The 17,833-nt window shown below is 49.3% G+C and overlaps 4 protein-coding genes across 4 annotated transcripts; 1 reads left to right on the forward strand and 3 right to left on the reverse strand.

Annotated features, from left to right (window-relative positions):
• Positions 1-433, reverse strand: VC83_08004 (uncharacterized protein; the record flags this gene model as incomplete). The annotated part of the gene is made up of 4 exons (XM_024471567.1): positions 1-35; positions 87-132; positions 202-298; positions 348-433. The coding sequence occupies 4 exons, from the start codon at positions 431-433 to the stop codon at positions 1-3; spliced, it is 264 nt and encodes an 87-aa protein (XP_024321239.1).
• A 2,798-nt stretch (positions 434-3,231) lies between these two features.
• Positions 3,232-3,902, reverse strand: VC83_08005 (uncharacterized protein). The gene has a single exon (XM_024471568.1). It carries the CDS (start codon positions 3,855-3,857, stop codon positions 3,456-3,458), a length of 402 nt encoding a protein of 133 aa, XP_024321238.1. The 5' UTR covers positions 3,858-3,902; the 3' UTR covers positions 3,232-3,455.
• A 682-nt stretch (positions 3,903-4,584) lies between these two features.
• Positions 4,585-6,102, reverse strand: VC83_08006 (uncharacterized protein; the record flags this gene model as incomplete). Its single annotated transcript, XM_024471569.1, has 5 exons — positions 4,585-5,032; positions 5,091-5,484; positions 5,541-5,655; positions 5,711-5,835; positions 5,916-6,102. The coding sequence occupies 5 exons, from the start codon at positions 6,100-6,102 to the stop codon at positions 4,585-4,587; spliced, it is 1,269 nt and encodes a 422-aa protein (XP_024321241.1).
• A 1,245-nt stretch (positions 6,103-7,347) lies between these two features.
• VC83_08007 (uncharacterized protein) lies at positions 7,348-8,724 on the forward strand (the record flags this gene model as incomplete). Its single annotated transcript, XM_024471570.1, has 1 exon — positions 7,348-8,724. The coding sequence occupies one exon, from the start codon at positions 7,348-7,350 to the stop codon at positions 8,722-8,724; it is 1,377 nt and encodes a 458-aa protein (XP_024321240.1).
• Positions 8,725-17,833: the final 9,109 nt, after the last annotated feature.

The following is a 17,833-nucleotide window of genomic DNA, read 5'->3' on the forward strand; positions in this document are numbered from 1 at the left end:
TTAGGGGAGCGGCATCAGCTGGTTCCCAGTGTGGCCTAAAGCTTCGTTAGCAACGATACAAATAAGAGATAATATAGAACACTTACAGCCATAACATTTGGCAGTGGTGCCAGCATGCACTTCACCATTGGTCTTGTGAGGGCAGCATAGGCGGCTAAAGGTTCGTTAGCAACGAGGATTATAGACTACCAATTCACTTACCGTAACTGCTCCTCTAATCAGCGGGGGGCAGGCAGCGATAGTTCCCCAGCGGGCAAGGTAGACGGTGCAGCGTTGGCTAAAGACGGTGCAGCGTTGGCTAAAGACTCGTTAGTGACGAGGATTCTAAAACCATAACTTTCACTTACGCAGGAGTGCGGTTCCTAAGGATGGCAGGATCCCATCCCACCATAGTGGTCTGGGCGGCGTTGTGGAAAGTGTATTGTTGCGGCATTTTCTAAAAGACTCGTTAGTGACGAGGAAAAAAGGTTCGGCGGTAGGGGCGAGCCTATGAGGTAGGGGGGTGATGGTGGTGGTGGTGGGTAGAAAGTCGGTAATTATTCCTAAAAGCGCACTCGTGCATGCCACTTAGCCTAATTAGGGCTAAGCTCCTAGACAACAATGCTACAATAGCCACCTTGCCTAATTGGGCTAAGTGGCCTACCCCCTACCTGCGCAAGTGATTTTTCAGGTGCGCATCGTATTTTTTCGGAATGAATGGGGGAGGAAAATGGATGTGGAAACTGCTCAACTATGTGCGTCGTTCAGGGATAAGTTAGAGCGATGTATTGCAGTAAATGGAGGTAACAATTTTCGCGGGTAGATTATGTACATTTCTATGTATTTATTTTTCGAAAGTACAGTCGAGTCGCGATAAGTCGATTCGCGATAAGTCGATAATCACGATAAGTCGATGCTTTTCTTCTGCATGAATTAATTCCTCATACAATTCGCGATTCGCTCGATATCGACCTCAATCCTCCTCATATCGACTTATAGATCGAAATAATGCCTCCAACTCGACTGCATACAATGAAGACTGAGCAGCGTCGCGCGCTCAGAAGCTGGTACTCTCAACAAAATCCTCAGCCTACCCAGAAAGCCTGTATTGAGTGGTTCTTACAAACATATAATCACCGCCTTACCCAGTCAACAGTCTCTGATTCCTTGAGCTCTCGATTTGCTAGCCTTGATAGCCCGACTTCAAGCATCTCTCCCACTACCCAACGGCGAAAAGCTGCTGCTTGGCCAGAGCTTGAGGCTGCTCTCTTCGACTGGCAGAAGCGTATTGACGAAAGCGGAGGGATAATAACTGGGGATATTCTACAAGAGAAGGCAAAACAGATCTGGCAGTTGTTACCACAATACAAGGAGAAGCCTATACCAAACTTTAGTATTGGGTGGCTTGACAATTTCAAGAAGCGGTATCAGATCAAAAGCCACATTAGACACGGCGAAGCAGGTTCAGTTTGTTCAACTACAGAAGACGAGATGAAGGCTATCCAAACACTAGCAGGAGACTTTAAAGAGGAGGACATCTACAACATGGATGAAACAGGGCTCTACTGGAGGATGACACCATCGAGGGGCCTCTCATCACAAGTAAGGCCTGGATTGAAAAAGGATAAGACACGCATTACTGTAGTAGTCTGTACAAATGCTACAGGATCAGATCGATTCCGCCCTTGGTTTATTGGCAAAGCAAAAGCGCCACGCGCTTTACGAAACGTTAATATTTCAACAATGGGAGGAGAGTGGAGATGGAATAAGAAGGCATGGATGAATCAATACATCATGACCGAGTGGCTACAAGCGTTTTACCTCCACATAGGGAGTTCTAGATCTGTGCTCCTTACAATGGACAACTTCCCTGGACATACTGCAGCTATTGAAATTGCTCCTCCGCCTTCGAATATCCGAATCATATGGCTACCTGCAAATTCTACAAGTCGATTCCAACCACTTGATCAAGGCATTATTGCCTCTCTTAAAGCCCATTACCGTCGACAATGGCTTGAATTCATGCTCGTGTCATTTGAGAACAACAATGACCCTCTAGATTTCATGTCTCTTCACCTTGCACTTCGTTGGATAATCCGTGCTTGGTATCATGATGTCACAAACACAACTATTTACAACTGTTTTCGCAAAAGCACTATTGTTGCTCATCCATTACAACTGCCTACAGAGCCGCTCCCTTCACTTAATACGCTATACAGTCAAGTTAATAATGCTGGGCATATTCGCGACGTTATGGACCTCTCAAACTTCTTAAATCCAGCAGATGAATCACTACAAGAGGGGGAATACAATGGCAGCAACGATGATATATTACAAGAGGTTCTAGCACAATATATACAAGGGATACTCAAGATGAAGAGGAGGAGCAACCTGAACAGCCAGTGTACTCAATGCAGGCCGCTCAGCAAGCTCTCCAAGTTCTAATTGGGTATGCAGAGTCTGAAGATGGGGTTGATACAGCACATTTACGCTCATTTGAGCGCTTTGAACGGTTTTTGACAGCGAAGCGGGCATCACTACAGGCACAGGGCACATTGGATCAATGGATTATGTAATAGCTTGGCATTTGATAACTCGGTATTCTTGATAAGTCTATATATTTCAGCTGCACGGATTGTATCGACTTATCGCGACTCGACTGTACTTACAATTGCCCCACCTCCCGTGCACAGACCCTGTACAGACTTTTGGGCCGCACGAGTACAGTATCGTGGCGAGCACGTGCCACTGTGCAAAGCCCCACACGGCTATCGGAGCGGCCCGGATGGACCAACCCCCTCTTTTCGCTTGGAGATCAGACGAACCTGAGTGGCAGTCATGCGAGCCACTTATGAGCCGCCAAGACAACAATCAGTCGAAGGTGAGCGATAGACATCAAATAAATAATAGCGAATGGCCGAATAATATTCGAGAGGTGATTCGCCGCACACTGATTTGCATTCGAATCAAACAACTCAATAGTGAGCGCGAAAGTGTCAGATTACATCAACAGGGCTTTGGCGTCATTACTTGAGTATGTATGAAGTAGCTGTGTCCATTTTAATGATAAAATAAGCTTATTTTTCCGCCGTATAAAAAAGCATTAGTTTCTCCAGCTCTCTTCCTACCACAGCAGGAAACACTTATACACTCTAGCAGTTCATCAAATTCCATAGGCCTAGTATATAGACAGAATACCGACCACATCTGCCAATGAGTCAACTACAAAATCGGGGATTAACGCCTGACACGCCTCCTGATCGCCATAACCATACCGACACCAACACACCCGGCAGCCAATGTTCTTCGCAAACTGAATACCGTCGACCGTATCACCTACTACTAGCACCTTGCTGGCGTCCGCTCCATCCCGCCATTTGCCAAGTTCTCTCAGCATCGGCACTAGCACACTTGTAAAGCTGGCTGGATGCGGCTTCCTCTCGGCACCTGGGGTCTTATCACTGACAATCAGTCCCTCAGGGACGTAACCTCCAAGTCCATTTCGGTCTAATGCGGTCTTGGGCTACGACGCCCTTGTTGCTCACAATAGAGATGGGGATGTCGTGCGTCTTGAAGTGTTCAAGTAGCTGCTTCGCGCCGGGAAACGCCTTAATCAAGCCTTGACCATGTGTACTGTACAGTTCGCGGTATCTGGTGATCCATTGTTCTTCAGACGAGTTAAAGATAGTCGTGTCCGGGTGCAGAACGCGAAAAGTGTCAGACAGGCCAGCGCCGCACGCGATTAGGCGGTGAATCTCATCTTGTGGCGGAACGTAATTGGGGAGAAGGGTTTCGAAGGTGAGTTTGATTGTGTGCTCGATAGACTGGTGTGTATCAAAGAGCGTGCCATCAAAATCGAAGATGACGAGGTCGGCCATGGCGGGGAATAAAGAGTATTTGTTCAGGCAGGCGAAATTGTAAAGTGACCTGAAAGTGAGGGAGTGATTCATTGAATGGCCGAGCGAAACAAAACACATGTCGCTGACTAATCAAGACAACCCCCTACCCTCGTCCTACATGACCATTAGGACTCCTTGAATAATTATCGCTCCTCCACTATGGACTTTGACACAGGATGGGACCGGGATCGAGAGAGAAATACAGTTCCAGACCTTCAAGGCCGCTTGGGTTGGTTTCCCTAGACATGCTTGACGTTGAACTACATAACCACATGAGTACCTTCGGGTTAGGCTGTGCTAATTCGTGTTCACAAGTGTTTTCTAGGACAGGTTGCCGACCAGGCTGCCGCACTTGGCCATCATCCAGAATGGAGCAATGTCTGTGTTAAAATCAAATTATATCTCAACTCCAACAGTAGCTAACGCTTGCAGGTTTATAATAAGGTAGCCATTCGGTGGACAACCCATACGCCGAAGGGCCTGACACACAGGACATCAATCTTGCCCAACTTTGCGATGAATATAGTCAAGTGCATGGGGATGATGAGTGTTATAGTACCACAGAGCAGGCGGAACTCTTCGCTGCGGCAAGACAAAGGCGAGAATTGTAGGATGCGCTATCTATTTGAAAATACTCACAAGGAATGCTGCTTCTATCTCTACATCATTCCCTTCCATCTCTATGTAGCATTCCCAACCTAATAATCTACACCTTCGCCTTCAAAGTAAAGCCCACCAGTGTTGTCCGAGCCATAATCAGGAACAGAACACTACTTGTCATCATTACGCCCGCAAAGACCTGCAATCCCCAGTAGGTCTCACGCTGCCGAATGAGGATTGCACCAGCGATAGGACTGCCTGTTAGTGTCGCTAAGCTGATACATGTGAAGAGGACACCCTGTCGCACCCCAATCTTCGTAATGTCGGGAGAAATCTGGCCCAATAGCGCCGGCACCATTCCTACAAAGGCTCCTGAAGCGAAGCCGTAGAGTAGACTGACCACAACGTAGACGGCCGCGGAGCCAGGGGCAAGGAGAGTTCCAGGGAGCCACATGACAAGCAGCACTAGTGCGGAAAAGGTGCACATAGCAATCATGACGTTAAATCGGCCCAGCTTGTCGCCAAAGTATCCTGGCAGAATACGACCTGGCAGACTGTCCAAAAAATCAGCACTGAAGAGGTTGTGAAATCGGAGGCAGGAGTAGATCTGACCTGCCAGCGTTCAGGATTGCCAGTAAGTAGCTTGACAAGTTGGCGTCTATCCCATTCTCACCTGCCTCGAGCACGATGTAGTTGATTGGGATGAACATGGCGAAAAATCCACAGGTTGCCGACAGCGTGAGTAGCACAAAGCACGGTTCGGAGAAGGGGTCAGTGTAGTCGCTGAATCTAAAGGGCCGAGGGATGGGCTTGATCCTCGAGCGAACCATTAGGTTAGCGATGAGAAGCAGAGCCAAAACCACAAACCCTGAGATGCGCAACGTCCACCCGAAGCCCACTATTGGCATCAGTCGGGCCAACATGATCGGGAACACAACACCACCTAGAGACGAGCCGCTCGACACAATGCCAAAAGCAAGGGCTCGGCGCTCCTGGAACCAGGTGGCTGTGCAAGATAGTGCCGCATAGAAAACAAAGCTTGCTCCAAGTGGCTACAGATACCTTGAGCCAGTACGAATTGATAGTATTCCGAGGAGATCGATGTCATCATAAGACCGAAGACATGCAAAAATGTTCCCGTGACAAGGAGCCACTGGGGCCCATAACTGTCGAATACCTATCGGGGTCTCAGCATGTTCGAATGGCCGTAGAAAGAGTTTTACAGCACTGACTTTGCCAATGACGATTCCAGAGGCGAAGAGGACAAAGGGCTCGAGTGAGAGGATCCAGGCAATGCTCGACGAGGAATGGTTGCTTAGCTGGTGCGTCATATAATAGTCCTGGAAAATGCCAACAGCTGTAAGAATCCAAATTTGTTAGAGATTCGTCTCTTCTGGATTCTTTGAATGGGCCGGGAAGTCTTGCCATTGACCCAACCAAATGCACAGAAAAGGCAGCACCATGCGCCGAGTACCACTGACCACGCTTTGAACCCTCCATCGAGGCCGTTGGCTATCTCCTGCTTGTACACTAACAACTCATTTGTCGGTGCTTCCGTTGGTTGCATGGCAGCCTCGCTCGACTGATTAACAAACGCAATGGGTGCAACTCGTCGAAATTCCATGCTAGATCACACCGCAAATGCCCCCCAAAAGACCCGGAATAAGGGTAGTATGCTTGTATATGTGGCTACAGACATAGTCTGCCGAGTGAAAATTCCTGCATGCGCCAAGACCGAACGTGCAAATCACGAGTGCGTATTACGCGCTCCTCGTGCAACACAAACAGGTCACGGCTTTGGCATGGAAAACCGTTGCCGCTAGAGATGGATACGGCAGGTGTTGGAAACGATGGACAAACTGGCAAAAATTTGGACTTTGGTTCCATATATAGAAGATTGCCAGCATGCAACCCTGGTCACAGTAACGGGGCTATTTCGGTCTGAGAAGCGGCTGGAAAGCAGCAGGCGCGCAAATTACCCATTCCCGACACACGGAAATAGTGAATAAATACTGATACAGGGCTCTTTTGGGTCTTGTAATTAGAACGAGTACAATTTAAATCCCTTAATGAGGAACAGGGCAAGTCTAGTGCCAGTAGCTGCGGTAACTCTAGCTCTAATAGCCTATATCAAAGTTGTCGCAGTTGATGAGCCATATTTCACTTCAATATGACTCCCCCACGTCGGGTCTTGAGGACAGAGGACTCTTGGGGATTAATGGTCAGCTCACTCGACCTCTGGTCGTGAGAAGGCGATGGCTCTCACGATTGGCCAAAGTCGTAGGACAACAACGATATCATGGATATCTCATATCCATGATATTCTGCGATATCCTTAGGCACAACGCCACTATAGAAGTCGAAGTTAGTTATTAGATAGGAGCTTTATGCTCAACTCAATCTAGTATTTTACACATACTGTAACGTGCTTACTGCAAGATGTCTTGGTGTTATCATTTGAATAGGTGTTTATTACTTGATACGTCTGGTGAGACGTCTCAACGCAGCTTAAGCCTCTACGATATGTCGTTGACCCGTCCACGTACAGCTGTAGGATCAACCCAGTGGGGTAGATTGAGCAGTAGTAGCTAAAAACTAAAGCAGTTGGGAGATTGGAAGGGTCATGTAATGCAGTTGGAACATGGGACATCAGGCTGGTGCATTAGGACCCACTTCATAACCAACATACTGTGGTTAGTAACGTTACAAGTAAATGATATTTGGACGTGGCGGGCTCTGTAGACAACCTTCGGCTGAATGAGGGATGGGGAAGGGTGGTTACACTGATCGAGGAAGCCTTTACCGTATCTCTGTGCTCACCACTGATATTCTCCTGGCCATGATTCCCATCTTGCATCTCAGGTTCAAGATGCGTTACGCAACCAATCTTTCCAAAGATACTGCTGCTAGCAACACCATCAAACAAACTAACCCATGCTCCATAGATTCAAAAGGCCAACTGAGTTTATTTGAAGACCTGCCTGCCTCTTTCGACCCCTCGACAGAGTGGTTAGACGGTCACTATCCCGAACATCCTCACTTTGACAATGCCGAGAAGATCCAGTTCTGGGCCAGGGCGTTCAAGAACCACTTGCTCCGATATGTTCTGGAAGGGTGTCAATTACTGTACGAGCGCACGGGATCTCAGGCACTCCTTCCATCTCTGGCCAAACACCAGACTCTTTGGAGGGCTGGTGTATCCATACACAAGTACGGCGTCGTTTACCTTGCTAGTCGCTGCGAATGCCGAGATGAGTTCCTGCCTGGAATAGAAAACAAGGGGGATGACTTTAATGCCATCGCTACGTTTCTCTCGTCGAATTCAAACGTCATCCGTGCCGTCAACTATGGTGTCCACCGTTTTATCAACAGTCTCAGTATCACCGTCGAACAACACGGCAGACTCATTCCTCCAAAAGCTATATCAGCCCTCGGTCCCTATCATGTTGCTGTTCGTCCGCAAGATTTTGCCGCTGATAGCAAAAGTTTGTTGGATGCTGTGTCTCTGTTGTGGGACCTGCATGATTTCGCTCACCTTACCGCTGCGTCTCTGGCACCAGAGCTATACGGCAACAAGTACTTCTCGCATCTGGTCCATCTACCACCCCAGCTCACAGCACTTATCCGTAGCCCGAGAATGAGACCGGCCGAGCCTGAGCTGCGGTGCTCAGATGGAGTGGTCTTCAGCGAGTTTATGACCATTCTATACACAGAAGAAGTGGATGCCGTGCAACGTGGCGACAAGACACATACATATGCATCCATAACCGATACGATGGCGGAGTCAGTTGCAAGATACCTGCGAGGAGAAATAGAACTGCGACATGAAACGACCGGTCAGATGATTGCCATGAAGGAGCCCATTACGGACATGCAGTTGGCGGTCCTCGTGCAAAATAAAGCATACGAGTTGACAACGAGCGAGATCGAACAACGAGTAATGACAAGAGGAGGCCTTGCAGGGGATCTTCGGGACGAGATAGATTGTTTACCTCTAGGTGAGAGGATAAGATTCCTGGCCCAGTGTCGGAAGTGGCTGTATTTTGAAGTGAGAAACACTATTAAGCATCGTGCCCAGAAGATGGCCTACAGAAAGGTGGCCGAGGATATGCTCGCAGAGAGTGTAAGGGACCCCGCTGCTAGATATAATACCAGATTACTTAGAGAGGTCCTAGATAGTCTTAACTATAAAGGCTGGAAAACGAATGAGACGTGCAACCTGTGGCAGGCGGTTGTCAACCACTAACTCTTAGCAAAGTATGGGGATGGTGCACGAAATCAGACTTAGAGACGAAAAATATATATCTTGAACAACTGGTCCTTGTGAGACCCTCCGTAACCTTTGCATTCTGCCTTCATTCTGAAAGTATGTCGTAGGTGTAAATACTCATAACTCCTTGTTCAGTCGGTCGTGGACCCCTAACCCTGAGGCTCCACCTGGGTACACCGAGCTAAGGCATCCGACACCCCCACCGCTTCCTGGCAGAATGCTGTCTGGCGCTGTCGCTCTTGGGCGCTTGCGGCTACTTCGCCACGAGCGGACTACCAAGTATCCGCTCGTGGCTAAGTACCTTAGGGGGGCCGGCCCTTTTTTCGTGACCATTGGAGAGGATTAATCGTATACAGTATTATCTCGTTAAGTCGATACACGATTAGTCGATTTTCTGGATAACTCGATAACTTTCTTCGGATCCTTCCATTTGTCATACAAATCACGATACACACGATATTGAGTCCCTTTTCCCAATTATCGACTTAAACTAATTACTGGACTACTCTTAGAATACCTGCAAAATGCCTTCGAAAAAGCTTTATTCTATGTCTCTCGAACAACGAAAGGCCCTCCGAACCTGGCATCGATCTCACCATCTGAAACCTACACAAAAGGCCACTATACAGTGGTTCCTCAAGAAATACAATCGTCGACTTAGCCAATCTACAGTCTCAGAATCCCTTAGCTCTCGATTTTTGGACCTTGACGATACTTCTAATACTCTGGAAACAAACAGCTCTAAAGCTCAGCGTCGCCGTGCTGCCGCCTGGCCTGAATTAGAAGCTGCTCTTTACGACTGGCAGAGGCTTATTGAAGAGCGTAGCGGCATTACAACTACTGAAATCTTACAATCAAAGGCGAAGATTATCTAGAATCAGCTACCACAATACCGTAGACTACCTATGCCAGAATTTAGCTACGGATGGATCGTAAAGTTTCGACAACAGCATAATATATTATATCGAACTCTACATGGCGAAGCTGGATCTATTGGTATCACTGCATAAGAACAAATGAAGGCTATACAAACTATTGCGGGGGAGTTTTTAGAGGACAATATTTACAACATGGATGAGACTGGGCTTTACTGGAGGATGAGCCCTTCAAATTGCTTTACGACATGATCAATTCCAGGACAGAAGAAGGACAAAGCATGCATATCAGTAGCCATTTGTGTTAATGCTGCTGGAACAGATCGACTTCCTCTTTGGTTTATTGGAAAGGCTAAAAAGCCTCGAGCTTTACAACACATTGATGTAGGGGCAATGGGTCGGGTTTGGAGGTGGACTAAGAAGGCTTGGATGAATCAATTTGTTATGGCAGATTGGCTAAATGCTTTCTATACTCATATTGGTACGTCATGTTCTATACTGCTTACAATGGATAACTTCTCAGCCCATATCGCTGCAGTGGAATCGACGCCTCCTTCTCCAAACATATGAATTATCTGGCTTCCTCCAAATGCGACCAGTCGATATCAACCTCTCGATCAAGGTATTATAGCCTCTTTAAAAAGCTATTATCGTCAGCAATGGCTCGAGTTCATGCTCGAATCTTTTAGCAACAACCTGGATCCAATCAAAACAATGACAATACACTTTGCAATTCGCTGGCTTATTCGATCATGGCCCAATACAGCTTCCTATACACCCACTCCCTGTTCTAAACGACTTATATACTCGAGTACAACAAACTGGTCATATATCAGACGCTATGGACCTTTCGAACTTTTTGAATCCAGTGGAGGAGGGAATACAAGAGGTGGAGGGAGGCTTAGATGAGGACACAATTCTACAGGAGGCGATGGCTCCATATATACAGGTTTCCGATGCTCAAGATGATGACGATGAGGAGCCCCAGAGTCCTATGCTCACCACACAGAACGCTGTACAAGCCCTCCAAGTCCTGATTGAGTTCTCAGAATCTGAGAATAGTGGCATCACAGATCCAGCATCATTTTTGCGCTCTTTAGAGCACGTGTAGAGGCAATTAGTGGCCAAACAGGCCAATGAGTTGGTTCAAGGCACGTTGGTTGGATGGATGGTTTAGCTGAGGGGCTACTTCGGGTCTACTTCAGATCACTTTCTAACTCGATATTTCTATAACTCGATATATTGATGCATGACTAATTACATCGACTTAACGAGATAATAATGTAAAAGGGTCTTAGACTGACCCATACTGTCTTATGTAGCTAATAATGTGGCTAGGGAAGGGCTTCGTAGTATGATATTACTGCCAAGCCCATACTAGTAGCATTTCCGGAAGGTAATATTCTGACAGCCAATCAGTGTTACTATACGAAGACGCTTCTGAGATAATCTGTATACTAAAATAGTATTAATAATAGTAATGAAATTAAGGCCTAACGTACATGTATAGCGAAAGCGCCAAACAAGCGAAAGCGCCAAAATTATCTACCCTCACGACAAACATTGCGATAAATCTACCACAACATTAGAAATCAATTGAAACTACTCGGAGTCCTCTTCCTCAGAGGTGTCTATTACAATCTGACACGTGCGCGCATTGTGCCCAGTCTCACCACACTTGCCACAGCGACGGGCACGGGTTTCTTCCCTTGGCTTCCGACCACGGCTTGCCCTTATTTCCTGCTCTACCTGCTGCACAACATCCCTCTCATCCTGTAGCTCTTGCGCCCCTTGTTGACTAAGTGATCCTCCTTGCTGTAGTCGTGTTTTCCTAGCTCTCCGGCGCTTGCTTAGTACTTCATTTGCCTGTCGTAGGTTTTGGTTCTCTCCCTTTAGCAGTGCTAATTGATGCATTATTTGCGATGCACCCTTTGTAAACTGGTCAACAGCTGCATAGATTGAGGTTGGAGAGCTATTTTGATGGCGTGAAATCCGAGTTTTAATAAATGTAGACTGTGACATAGCTTCAATTGGGTTGTTTGGTGTCTGAGAAACCCAAGGTTGAGCAGTACCTGGGCGGGAGCTTGGAGGCGTTGGTGTCCTTAACTTAAGATCAAGTGTAGATATCACTCTCTCAGGGTCAAATGGAAGAAGCCCTGCCCCTCGGAACCCGCCTCGAATGTTACTTTCCGTCATTGTAGTGTTAAATGCAGTGTGGAAGGCAGGAAAGAAGTCATCCTTTGTAATATGAGAAATATGAGCCTGCATCATATCTTCAATTTGCCGACCATAGGCCTGCTTTAACGGGCCGAAACAGCCAACATCAAGTGGCTGGAGTAGATGAGAAGAGTGAGCAGGCATACAAAGCGTAATAATGTTGTGTTCCTTGCAGTACTCCTCAAACTCATCTGAGTGGTGGCTCTCATGACCATCAAGGACTAACAAGCGATAACCACCAACACTCCGGGCCTTTGTATGCTTCTCAAAGTGCTGAATCCAATCCATGCCTCTCTCGTTTGTAGTCCAGCCATTTTCAGTAACAGAAATCACCCAATCGCTTGAAAATCCACTATTCTCATACCAAGATGTAAGGTGGTTTTTGCCTGCAACAATGATAAATGGTGGTACTGCCCAACCTTGAGAACTAACGCCTTGGATTACTGTAACCCATTCCCGATTACCAGGCTGTACCTTCTTTGCTTTTGCCCGCCCGTCTGAGCTTGTTACAACCATAGCAGTTGAGATAACGCCCATCATAAACCCAGTCTCATCAAAGTTGTAGATATCTGCTTCATCGATACCATATTTCGCAATTGTGTTACGCACAAGCTCAAACCAGCCATTAATAACTTCTGGATCTTCGCACTTAGCCCTCTGGTAGTCGTATTTGCGCTGAAAGCGTGTCTGGAGCTCTACACGCCGCTTAACAAAGTTTGAAGCCCAACGCGACCCAACGCGTGACGCGTCGCGTGTTGCAAGTAGTCGACTTGCCATATCTTCAACAACAGACAGCCGAGGAGGAAACCCTTTGGCAGCTAGGTCGAGTATATACTGAACAAGGACGGACTCCTCTAGGTTAGTTAATTTCCGTGAGTTGGCTTGGATATCGCGTCGTGAAGGTACACCTTCTAGACGACGACCTAGCTTGCGGTGGTCCACAGAATAGATCCTAGCAGCAACTCGAAGGCGTAACTTTGGGTCGCTTTGCATAGCCTGGATAGCTAGCACTAATTGGCTTTCATCGTTTTTATGGGGCATGTTTTGTTGTTGAGGAATTTAACATTTAGTTGGGGGGTTTGGTCACCGCATAATTTTGGCGCTTTCGCTTGTTTGGCGCTTTCGCTATACATGTACGTTATACTTGATAATTACTTAGGCCACGTGATTCTAACATCATGTGATAATCATGCTTATGATTATTTTGTTGGTGGAAGGCCCGAAATATCGCGACCGCGCGCAAATCGTGCGGTGTGTTTGGTGACCGGACCTTTGGGCTTTTGCGCAACGGGCAGGAAAACTCGACAATAGACTACAGTATATAGAATGAATAGATCAATTGAATTACTACACTACCTATGGAGCCTACGTATTATTTATGTCTTTTCGGAGGGCCTACCCAAATGCCCTGAGTAACAGAAGGGTTTGGGCCTGAAACCCAATGCGCCGGAGTTCCGAGGCAATCTGCTCACGCCAAGCGCCAATCGGGGAGCCCGACGATTGCACTGGGGAAAAGCTCCCATTCTCTTTCCCTCAACAGCCCCCTTACGTAGTTCGTAGGAAAGTGATAAAAATGAAGTAACAGGTCAGCAAACTCGATATCACCAAGGAAACCTCCTTCCTCCCATCGCCCTTCCTTCCTCAAACCGACTCCGATGAATCGCGGGAGTAAGCCAGGGTTGCGGGGGCGACCAACTGGGTCATTTTCTTCTGTCCTTAATGGACAGAGTTGAAGACTCAGTGTTGGACCGGCTTCTTGCTGCATTCGGTATTGCCACCGAACGCTTTTCCTGTCGTCGTAGCGGTGTTGCTGCTGTTCGATTCTCACCGCAGCCCCCTGTCGTCGATATATCTCATCGACAAACACCCTCACCAGCACCAGCTGTATACAAACCATTGTGGCTCCTCTCGGCCGCGATTCGAGCGCCAAGAGCAGCCCCAAAAGTAGATCGCTGAGGGTACTGAGGGCTTGACGCCCCCAAAAATCTCCGCCTGCATCGGGCTTGCGCTTGCGACGTACGGCTTTTGCCTAGGCGGCGAACGGCCCCGTCTGCCAGACGGCAGTCCTTCGCGGAGATCACTGTCTCCTTTCGCTTGCGGGGGGAATGGAGATTCGGGGCCCCTATAGGGCCTTTTGCACCAGGTATCCCCGGATGCAGCGCATGAACGCTGGGAGCGGCAGCGGCTTCGTGAGAACGTCGGCTGGCATATCCGCTGTTGAAACGTAATCGATTTTCATCTTGCCAAAGGCAATCAGCTGTCGTACGTAGTGATAACGGACGTCGATGTGCTTCGTCCTCTGATGAGACATTGGATCTGAAGCGATCGCCAGACTGGCTTGGTTGTCGCCGAAGATCTGGACCTGGCGACTGCATCCACCGAGAAGCTTTTGTCGGCCGATTTCCTGGAGGAGCGTGCGAAGCCACTGGCCTTGCTTGCTTGCTTCGCAAAGGGCGATATATTCGGCTTCAGTGGTGGACGTCGCGACACATCGTTGCTTCGCCGAAGTCCAACTTATCGGCCCTATATTCAACATGAATATATGACCCGACACCGATTGTCGGTCAGTGTGGTCGCCTGCGTAATCCGAGTCGCTGTAGCCGCGTAGATAGGGGGGCATATCGCCCCCTATTCCTCCGAAGGAAAGTCGTAAGCTCCTGGTCTTCTTTAGGTAGCGTAGGGCGTGAAGAACTCCGTTCCAATTCCGTACTGTAGGCCTGGAACAGTTCTGGCTGAGCTGCCCCCAGGCATACGCGATATCGGGGCGCGTGCAGACTGCAACCCAAGCCAAGGATCCAACGCCCCGTTGATACAGGTGTTGATCGGCTTCAGGCTCACTGCCATCGCCCTTGAGGAGCGCTGCGCGATCAGTCGTCGCAGGAGTCGAGCACGGGGCTGCTTGCTCAAGCCGGAAGCGCCTGACGATCTCGTCGATATATCCTTCTTGATCCAAGAATATTCGACGATACTTGCGGTCCCGCGTCACCCTGATACCAAGTATCATATTAACTTCGCCAAGGTCCTTGATCTTCCAGCGTCCCTGGATCCCTTTGACGACACGGTCGATATCTGACGGATCCTTGCTCATGATCAACATATCATCAACGTACAGACCCACCAGTATCCTTCGATCAGCTGTCGTGAAGACACTTGGTTCGCTGAAAATTGGCTGGAAACCCAGCCCACCGAGGCCTTTGCAGGCCTCAATGTACCACTCTCTCCCAGACTGCTTCAATCCGTAGAGCGACTTCCGTAGCCGTAGGACGTAGCCCTCCGGACAATATAAACCTTCAGGAGGCCTCATATAGACCTCCGCATGTAGGTCTGAGCGTGGATACGCGCTTACGACATCGATTTGCCGAATATCCATGTCCTCGTAGGCTCCAATCGCCAGGAGGAGTCGAAGAGACTCAGCCCGAATTGTCGGTGAGAATGTCTCAAGGTAATCGTCGCCAGGGACTTGACCGAAGCCCTGGGCGACAAGTCTTGCCTTGAATCGGTCAAGAAGGCCAGTGGGCGTGTATTTGACATTGAACACCCAGCGGCAACCCAGAACTCTCTTTCCTTTCGGTAGCTTCGCACGCTCCCAAGTCCCGAGCGACTGGAGCTGTGCGAGCTCTTCCTGGACAGCGAGAGTCCAGTCTGCACCATGTTCTGGATCGTTGACAGCCTCTGGGTATTTGTCCGGGACTAGCAGTTTGGCAGGTATAGCGTACGACGCCTCAAACGCCTCCTCGAACGGCCTCGTTGGTCGTCGCTCTCTATCGCTTCGCCGGACGCTAAAATCCTCAGCAGGAGAGCTTTCCTCAAGAGTCTCCGCCTCCGTGAGGAGTTGGTCGGTCGCAGATCCGGAGTCGTCTTCTTCTTCTGGGAGGCCAGTAGATTCGTCGTTTTCAGCGTTAGGGGCCTTGTCCTCGTCCCGCTCTATCGACTGGACCGGTGGTAGCGGCACTATAGGGTGCAGTAACCCTTCACTGCTCCGTGTTACCCCCTGGATAGGGGGTTGCATTTCCTGATCAGGCAAATCGCTGACTAGAATATCATCATCAGCATCGTGCAGGCCCCCTATCAGAGTACTGTTCTGATGGCTTCGCCGATCAACAGCCTCTATAGAAGGCTCCCTCTCGAGGTAGGCCTCCATGGGGTCAAACCCCACATCCTCAATAGGCCCCTCGTTATAATTGTCAAGATCAAGCCGTTGATCTTCGACAAACCTCACTGAGGTCGCGATTATAATCCGATTGCCAACCGGGTCATATAATCGGTACTGTTTCGAGGTTGCCATATAGCCAACCAGTGCAGTCCGTATCGCGTTAGGCGCGAGCTTGTCACCGTTCCTCTGTTCTTTTGAGAGGTTTGCGTATGCGACGCAACCCCAGACACGGAGGTGGGCTACAGACGGCTTCTTGCCGCTGTACGCCTCTTCTGGCGATTTGCCCTCAGGCCCGATTGGCAGCCTGTTCCGTAGATAGGAGGCTGCCATCACCGCCTCAGCCCAGAGCTTTGTAGGTAGGCGCGCGTAGGCGAGCATCGCCCTGATTAGGGCCACCAAGGCCCGATTCAGTCGCTCAGAAACTCCATTCTGATACGACGTATACGGCGTTGTAAACTCGAACAGAATGCCCTGGGAACTTCCGAGGTCCCGTTCGAGGGCCTTGTATTCGCTGCCGTTGTCGCAGCGTACGACTTTGATCTTTCGGCCAGTCTCAAGCTCAACGCGAGCCCTAAACTCTGTAAAAATTGCCCGTAGCTGCCCTGTCGACTTCATGACATAGACCCAAGTCTTCCGTGTGTAGTCGTCTGTAAATGTCACAAAATAGACGTTGTCTCCGCCAAGTGACGGCGTCCGGTACGGCCCCCAGATATCGCTGTGGATCCTGTTGAGGGGGGCCGTTGCATGCTCTGATGCCTTCCGATTGATAACCTGCGTACTCTTGTTGAGTAGGCATTCCCTACACGAGTCCGCAAGGTCACCAATTAGCCCTGGCAGTCCGTCAACTGCTGTATGGGCCAGCCTCAAACTCCTTGAGCTCAGGTGCCCGAAGCGCCGATGCCAAAGCATGGCTTCCTTTGGTGACATCGCCACTGCGCGCAGCGCAGTGACGGCGCCTTCCTAGGTGCCGTCGAGGACGTAAGAGCGTCCAATTCGATCGGCTACGCCGATAACTTCCCCCCTAAGCTCAAGGAGCATCTTGCCGCCACTGGTCGTCCTTGTCATGATCCCCCTGTCCTGGAGATGGGAGACCGAGACGAGGCTTCCAGCGAGCTTCGGTACGTGCAGCACTTCATGAAGCTGAATACGACGTTTGCTGCCCTTGACAGTTATTTCGAAGCTGACAGTCCCTTCGGCGACAGCCTGGATTTCCATCCCGTTGGCCAATCTGACCGGAATCGGCTTGTCTAGGGCAATATAGTCAACGAACGCCTCTTTGGCGTACGTCATATGGCGGGAGCAGCCCGAGTCCATAATCCAAGCCTTGCTTTGGGCTTGGACGTCGCTAACCCATCGGGTATCGACGCCACAGAGTTTGTCAACTGCGGCGATCCAGGATGTCTCAGTAGTAGGAGCGGCTTGGATGCTGGCAGTGTTTGCCTCCTCCGGTAGAGGCGGTGATAACCCCTTTCCACCGCCAGGGGCAGCGAGAGGTCCAGTCGATGGCCCTGCTGTCTTTGGCTCTCCTCTCTTCTTCGCGTTGCAGTCCTGGCGAATATGTCCAGACTTCCCGCAGTGATAGCACGTACGGGTGTCTTTCTGAGAGGACTTGCCTCCGCTGCCCCGTCCACCCCCTTTGCCCCTTGTACTTCCAGTATCCGTAGAGGCTTGCCGGGCAGATTCGGTGACCGACTTTGAAACCTTGGTCTGTTCCTCAATATCGACAAACTGGTCGATGATGTCTTGGTAATCTGTGATTTTTGCCGCCCTGATCTGGGCGCTAGCAATGTCATATTTGCTGCCACGGCTTCTCATAATCGCCAGGAGCCGGCTGACCTTC

Source organism: Pseudogymnoascus destructans (genome assembly GCF_001641265.1).
Source record: "Pseudogymnoascus destructans isolate 20631-21 unplaced genomic scaffold scaffold_21, whole genome shotgun sequence".
Lineage (NCBI taxonomy): Eukaryota > Fungi > Ascomycota > Leotiomycetes > Thelebolales > Thelebolaceae > Pseudogymnoascus > Pseudogymnoascus destructans.

Bases quoted from the DNA above. Each gene is read 5' to 3' on its own strand.
- VC83_08005 (XM_024471568.1), bottom strand. From the start codon at position 3,857: ATGGCCGACCTCGTCATCTTCGATTTTGATGGCACGCTCTTTGATACA.